Raw genomic sequence first — 7,704 nt, 5'->3', positions numbered from 1 at the left:
TTAAAGGCCGAGCTGAAGTCCACGAACAGGATCCTCACATAAATCCCTGGTCTGTCTAGATGTTGCAGAACATAATGCAGTCTCATGTTGACTGCATCATCCACAGACCTGTTTGCTCGGTAGGCAAACTGAAGAGGATCCAGCAAGGGTCCAGTGGTGTCCTTCAGGTGGGCCAGCACCAGTTTTTCAAAAGACTTCAAGACCACAGACGTTAGAGCCACAGACCTGTAGTCATTTAATCCTGTAATTTTGGATTTCTTTGGGATGAGTTCCTCTTTGCCACTCTGGTCTCCTTTTCCAGTGTGTATTTAGCCCGTTTATACAAGACATTGTCCCCCTTCCTGTAAACATCTTCTTTGGCCTAACGGAGCTGTCTGAGTTTTGCAGTGAACCATGGTTTGTCGTTGTTGTAAGTTAAATGAGTCCTCGTAGGAATGCACATATCTTCACAGAAACTGATACAAGATGTTACAGTCCCTGTGAGCTCGTCCAGTTCGGTGGCCGCAGCTTCAAAAACACTCCAATCGGTCAAAACAAGCTTTTAAATCCTGCTCTGCTTCATTAGTCCATCTTTTTACAGTCCTTAATACAGGTTTAGCTGATTTCAGTTTCTGCCTGTAGGTCGGTATAAGATTAACTAAACAGTGATCGGAGAGCCCCAAAGCTGCTCGTGGGACAGAGTGATATGGATTCTTTTTTGTGGTGTAACAGTGATCCAATACATTACTGTCTCTGGTGGGACATGTGATGTGCTGTCTGTATTTTGGCAGTTCACAGGAGAGACTGGCTTTATTAAAGTCCCAGAGAATGATTAAAACAGAGTCCGGGTGTTGTTGTTCTGTGTCTGTGATCAGATCAGCGAGTTTCTGTAAAGCGGAGCTCACGTGCGCTTGCGGAGGAATGTACACACTGACGAGAATGTATGAGCAAAACTCCTGCGGTGAGTAGAAAGGCTTACAGTTAATGAAAAGCTCTTCTAGATCTGAATAGCACATCTTCTTTAACACGGTTACATCTGGCAATATTTTGAAAAGCCTGTTGACACTATGACTTGTCAACACCGTCTATCGCGGCAAGCCTACCCCAAAGCATAACCTCCGTGCTTGACTGTAGGGATGGTGTTCTTGGGGTGATAGTCAGCATTTCTCTTCTTCCAAACACGACGAGTCGAGTTGATGCCAAAGAGCTCAGTTTTGGTCTCATCTGACCACAGCACATTCTCCCAAGCCTTCTCTGAATCATTTAGATGTTCATTGGCAAACTTCAGATGGGCCGGTACATGTGACTTCTTGAGCAGAGGGACTTTGCTGGCACTGCAGGATTTCAATCTATTGCAGCGTAGTGTGTTACCAATGTTTTGCTTGGTGACTGTGGTCCCAACTGCCTTGAGATCATTACCAAGCTCCTCCCATGTAGTTTGGGGCTGATCCCTCACCTTTCTCATGATCATCCTTACCTCATGAGGCAAGATCTTGCATGGAGCTCCAGACCGAGGCCGATTGATGGTTGTTTTGCATTTCTTCCATTTCCGAATAATCGCACCAACAGTTGTCTCCTTCTCACCAAGCTTCTTGCTGATGGTCTTGTAGCCCATTCCAGCCTTGTGCAGGTGTACAATCTTGTCCCTGATGACCTTTGACAGCTCTTTGGTCTTGCTAATGGTAGTGGAGAGGTTGGAATGGAAGATAAAGATTCTATGGACAGAAGTCTTTAATACACACAGCGAGCTGAAATTGGCAAGAAGACTGGCAGACAGAAATCAGCTTGGAGAAAATCAACAGCAGTTCAGAGTATGAAAAGACAATGCAGAAAAGCTGAGCGGATGTGGCGGAAGACGAAACTTGAAATACACTATAGCATATATAAAGACAGCCTTCGTGCTTTCAATGTGGTATTAGGCAAAGCTAGACAGTCATTCTTCTCAAACCTTATAAACAGTAACTTAAACAATACTGGCTTCCAGTTATATTCAGGATTGATTTTAAAGTACTTTTATTCGTTTATAAATCACTCAATGGCCTAGGACCTAAATACATAGCAGATATGTTCACGGAATATAAACCTAACAGACCACTCAGATCATTAGGATCGAGTCAGTTAGAAATACCAAGGGTTCACACAAAACAAGGGGAATGTGCTTTTAGTTATTATGCTGCCCGCAGTTGGATTCAGCTTCCAGAAGAGATCAGATGTGCTAAAACATTAGCCACATTTAAATGCAGACTCAAAACTCATCTGTTTAGCTGCACATTTATTGAATGAGCACTGTGCGATGTCCTAACTGATTGCACTATATTTTGTATAATCGTTTTCTATTCTTAACCATTTTAAATTCATTTTAAACCTGTTAAATCAATTTTTAAATCATTTTCAAAGTTTTTAAATTCCTTGTTATATTGTTGTGATTATTTTTTTATTTTCTTTTATGTAAAGCACTTTGAATTACCATTGTGTATGAAATGTGCTATATAAATAAACTTGCCTTGCCTAAATAAATTAATTACATGTCATTAATTCTGTTGTGAGACAAATAACAGATAAAGAGATGCATGACACAGAATGACTGAAGAAAGACTTTGAGAATGAAACCAACCTGATTGTGTCTCAATATCTTCATGTTCAACTCTGAAATCTTCAATCCTCACGTCTTCACTCTCCTCTGTAATAGACGCCATCTTTGTTTGTTGTTCCTCAATATCTTCTTGCTTGACTGTGAAAGCTTCTCCAATCCTCACGTCTTCAGTCTCCTCCGTAATAAATGCCATCTTTGTTTGTTGTTCCTCAGTATCTTCTTGCTTGACTGTGAAAGCTTCTCCAATCCTCATGTCTTCGGTTTCCTCCGTAATAAACGCCATCTTTGTTTGTTGTTCCTCAGTATCTTCTTGCTTGACTGTGAAAGCTTCTCCAATCCTCATGTCTTCACTCTCCTCTGTAATAGATGCCATCTTTGTTTGTTGTGCCTCATGAGGATTGGAGAAGCTTTCACAGTCAAGCAAGAAGATCCTGTCTTCACTCTCCTCTGTAATAGACGCCATCTTTGTTTGTTGTTCCTCAATATCTTCTTGCTTGACTGTGAAAGCTTCTCCAATCCTCACGTCTTCAGTCTCCTCCGTAATAAACGCCATCTTTGTTTGTTGTTCCTCAGGATCTTCTTGCTTAACTGTGAAAGCTTCTCCAATCCTCACGTCTTCAGTCTCCTCCGTAATAAACGCCATCTTTGTTTGTTGTTCCTCAGGATCTTCTTGCTTAACTGTGAAAGCTTCTCCAATCCTCACGTCTTCAGTCTCCTCCGTAATAAACGCCATCTTTGTTTGTTGTTCCTCAGGATCTTCTTGCTTAACTGTGAAAGCTTCTCCAATCCTCACGTCTTCAGTCTCCTCCGTAATAAACGCCATCTTTGTTTGTTGTTCCTCAGGATCTTCTTGCTTAACTGTGAAAGCTTCTCCAATCCTCACGTCTTCAGTCTCCTCCGTAATAAACGCCATCTTTGTTTGTTGTTCCTCAATATCCTTATGTTTGAAAGCTTCTTCAATCCTCACATCTTCACTCTCCTCTTTAATAAACGCCATCTTTATAACATTGTCTCGAGGATCTCCGTCGCTTCAGCAGGAGTTTTTCTGTGTGTTTAAGATCAGAATAATTAACAGATAGATCTCTGGGTGCGTCTCAGTCAGCTCCCTAGTTCAGTAGTCAGCACACTAGTAAGGGAGTCAGTCAGAGTGAGAGTTAATGGATTAGTAGAGTTGCATGATTTAGGGAGGGGAAATCTTTAAGGGGTCATATGATGTTGCTAAAAAGAACATTATTTTGTGTATTAGGTGTAATGAAATGTGTTAATGCGGTTTAAAGTTAAAAACACATTATTTTCCACATACTGTACATTATTGTTTCTCCTCTATGCCCCGCCTTTACAGATCTTCTTTATGCACCAAGAGCTTGTAACACTCCAAAGCAGTGGTGGACAGTAACGGAGTAGCTTTACTTCGTTACTGTACTTAAGTAAATTTTTCAAGTATCTGTACTTTACTGGAGTAGTTTTATTTTGAGTAACTTTTACTTTTACTTCACTACATTCCAAAGCATACGATCATACTTTTTACTTCACTACATTTCATAAAACCTATCGTTACTCCTTATAATACAGTGGGTACGCTAAGTATTCAGACCCTTTGCTGTGACACTCATATATTTAACTCAGGTGCTGTCCATTTCTTCTGATCATCCTTGAGATGGTTCTACACCTTCATTTGAGTCCAGCTGTGTTTGATTATACTGATTGACCTTGATTAGGAAAGCCTCACACCTGTCTATATAAGACCTTACAGCTCACAGTGCATGTCAGAGCAAATGAGAATCATGAGGTCAAAGGAACTGCCTGAAGAGCTCAGAGACAGAATTGTGGCAAGGCACAGATCTGGCCAAGGTTACAAAAACATTTCTGCTGCACTTAAGGTTCCTAAGAGCACAGTGGCCTCCATAATCCTTAAATGGAAGACGTTTGGGACGACCAGAACCCTTCCTAGAGCTGGCCGTCCGGCCAAACTGAGCTATCGGGGGAGAAGAGCCTTGGTGAGAGAGGTAAAAAAGAACCCAAAGATCACTGTGGCTGAGCTCCAGAGATGCAGTCGGGAGATGGAAAAAAGTTGTAGAAAGTCAACCATCACTGCAGCCCTCCACCAGTCGGGGCTTTATGGCAGAGTGGCCCGACGGAAGCCTCTCCTCAGTGCAAGACACATGAAAGCCCGCATGGAGGACTCCAAGATGGTGAGAAATAAGATTCTCTGGTCTGATGAGAACTTTTTGGCCTTAATTCTAAGCGGTATGTGTGGAGAAAACCAGGCACTGCTCATCACCTGTCCAATACAGGCCCAACAGTGAAGCATGGTGGTGGCAGCATCATGCTGATTCCGACCCCCTTAAATTTTTCACTCTTTGTTATATTGCAGCCATTTGCTAAAATCATTTAAGTTAATTTTTTTTCCTCATTAATGTACACACAGCACCCCATATTGACAGAAAAACACAGAATTGTTGACATTTTTGCAGATTTATTAAAAAAGAAAAACTTGGGTACGGGGGTACGGAAAGTATTCAGACCCTTTGCTGTGACACTCATATATTTAACTCAGGTGCTGTCCATTTCTTCCTTGAGATGGTGAGATGGTTCTACACCTTCATTTGAGTCCAGCTGTGTTTGATTATACTGATTGGACTTGATTAGGAAAGCCACACACCTGTCTATATAAGACCTTACATCTCACAGTGCATGTCAGAGCAAATGAGAATCATGAGGTCAAAGGAACTGCCTGAAGTGCTCAGAGACAGAATTGTGGCAAGGCACAGATCTGGCCAAGGTTACAAAAAAATTTCTGCTGCACTTAAGGTTCCCAAGAGCACAGTGGCCTCCGTTCCTTAAATGGAAGACGTTTGGGATGACCAGAACCCTTCCTAGAGCTGGCCGTCCGGCCAAACTGAGCTATCGGGGGAGAAGAGCCTTGGTGAGAGAGGTAAAGAAGAACCCAAAGATCACTGTGGCTGAGCTCCAGAGATGCAGTCGGGAGATGGGAGAAAGTTGTAGAAAGTCAACCATCACTGCAGCCCTCCACCAGTCGGGGCTTTATGGCAGAGTGGCCCGACGGAAGCCTCTCCTCAGTGCAAGACACATGAAAGCCCGCATGGAGTTTGCTAAAAAACACCTGAAGGACTCCAAGATGGTGAGAAATAAGATTCTCTGGTCTGATGAGACCAAGATAGAACTCTTTGGCCTTAATTCTAAGCGGTATGTGTGGAGAAAACCAGGCACTGCTCATCACCTGTCCAATACAGTCCCAACAGTGAAGCATGGAATGAATCGCACCAAACGATTCATTCACGAAATGGAAAGATCCGATTAGAGCGAGTCTCCAGTGAACTGAAGTCACAAGTAAGAACCGGGAGAACTTGTGAGCGCGCGCACGACTGATGCTGCTAGAAGTAAGTTACTAATGTCGAATGTTAGGATTAATTATTGTAACTGAGAATCATACTTGTTTGTGAACTAAATCTGCTGTAAAGGGTGACCTGTTTAAGCCCACTGAAATGCTTGAATGCAGACACATCAACATCAGAGTCTCTATGTTTTAGGTGAAAAACATTAAAATAACACAGATGAAATAAAATAACTCATGCACGTTCATCTTCCCCGCTGCTGTAATGTTAGCAGTTTTACTAAAATGCTATGCATTTAGCCCTATGTGACGTCTGTTTTTATATTGTTTGTCAGCATACATAGCCTAAGTTACTATGTATCTGGATCAACTAGCCGAGTAGACAAATATAAATGTTTATTCATAACCATGCTGAAAATAAGTCAATGTTAGCTGATGCTAACTGTCTAGCTAACATGCTTGCTGGTGCTAATTTGAGATAGCTTTTTAAAAATAAAGTCCAAATATTTGTATTCAACCACCTAGATAGATCACATCTGATGGAAAGAAAGGATGTGATGTTCAGAACATGGTAACTACAGTAATTCTTGATAAATAGAAAGCTCAAAAGCACAAAATGTATCTGAACTAGAAAATGAGACGCACCTTTTCTGTTGTTTACTCACAAAAACGGTTCATTACTTTTATTTATTCACTTTACTCATACAAACTATGTTCATTAGTGTTCTCATCACCTGTCCAATACAGTCCCAACAGTGAAGCATGGAATGAATCGCACCAAACGATTCATTCACGAATTGGAATAATCCGATTGCAGCTTCATCGGAATCATCCGATTCTCGAGTCAACAACTCCCTGATTCAAATGAACCGTTTAGTGCGAGTCTCCAGTGAACTGAATTCACAAGTAAGAACCGGGAGATCATGTGAGCGCGCGCGCGTCGGATGCTGTTAAAAGTAAGTTACTAATGTCGAATGTTAGGATTAATTATTGTAACTGAGAATCATACTTGTTTGTGAACTAAATCTGCTGTAAAGGGTGACCTGTTTAAGCCCACTGAAATGCTTGAATGCAGACACATCAACATCAGAGTCTCTATGTTTTAGGTGAAAAACATTAAAATAACACAGATGAAATAAAATAACTCATGCACGTTCATCTTCCCCGCTGCTGTAATGTTAGCAGTTTTACTAAAATGCTATGCATTTAGCCCTATGTGACGTCTGTTTTTATATTTCTTTTTTAGCACACATAGCCTAAGTTACTATGTATCTGGATCAACTAGCCGAGTAGACAAATATAAATGTTTATTCATAACCATGCTGAAAATAAGTCAATGTTAGCTGATGCTAACTGTCTAGCTAACATGCTTGCTGGTGCTAATTTGAGATAGCTTTTTAAAAATAAAGTCCAAATATTTGTATTCAACCACCTAGATAGATCACATCTGATGGAAAGAAAGGATGTGATGTTCAGAACATGGTAACTACAGTAATTCTTGATAAATAGAAAGCTCAAAAGCACAAAATGTATCTGAACTAGAAAATGAGACGCACCTTTTCTGTTGTTTACTCACAAAAACGGTTCATTACTTTTATTTATTCACTTTACTCATACAAACTATGTTCATTAGTGTTAGTAGATGCATTAGAACGTTACGTGAATAAATCATACATTTTTGAACGGGTTTCACGGACTTAAAAAATGTAAAACAAACCTTTCCTCAGCTGAATCTCTGATGCAGTAGCGCGGCGCAGCCTTATGACGTCACGCCGCC

The 7,704-nt window shown here is 41.0% G+C and overlaps 1 protein-coding gene across 3 annotated transcripts in view; it reads right to left on the bottom strand.

The window, feature by feature from the left end:
• Positions 1-7,704, bottom strand: part of LOC107573818 (zinc finger protein 585A-like) — a 13,121-nt gene extending 5,417 nt beyond the window's left edge. For 2 of the 3 annotated variants that reach the window (XM_016260269.1, XM_016260271.1), the window contains exons 1-2: positions 7,645-7,704; positions 2,594-3,617 (exon numbers count right to left, since the gene is read on the bottom strand). In XM_016260269.1, the coding sequence (XP_016115755.1) occupies positions 2,594-3,569 (976 nt within the window). In that variant the 5' untranslated portion in view covers positions 3,570-3,617; positions 7,645-7,704. Of the gene's footprint in view, positions 1-2,593; positions 3,618-7,483; positions 7,497-7,644 lie in introns of those variants that run through there. The other variant, XM_016260270.1, reaches the window with a different exon arrangement.

This window comes from Sinocyclocheilus grahami, unplaced genomic scaffold (genome assembly GCF_001515645.1).
Source record: "Sinocyclocheilus grahami isolate Dianchi unplaced genomic scaffold, SAMN03320097.WGS_v1.1 scaffold2042.1, whole genome shotgun sequence".
In the NCBI taxonomy this organism is placed as follows: Eukaryota; Metazoa; Chordata; class Actinopteri; order Cypriniformes; family Cyprinidae; genus Sinocyclocheilus; species Sinocyclocheilus grahami.
Note: the sequence above shows the minus strand (reverse complement) of the source record. Positions and strands in the feature narration are given on the sequence as shown.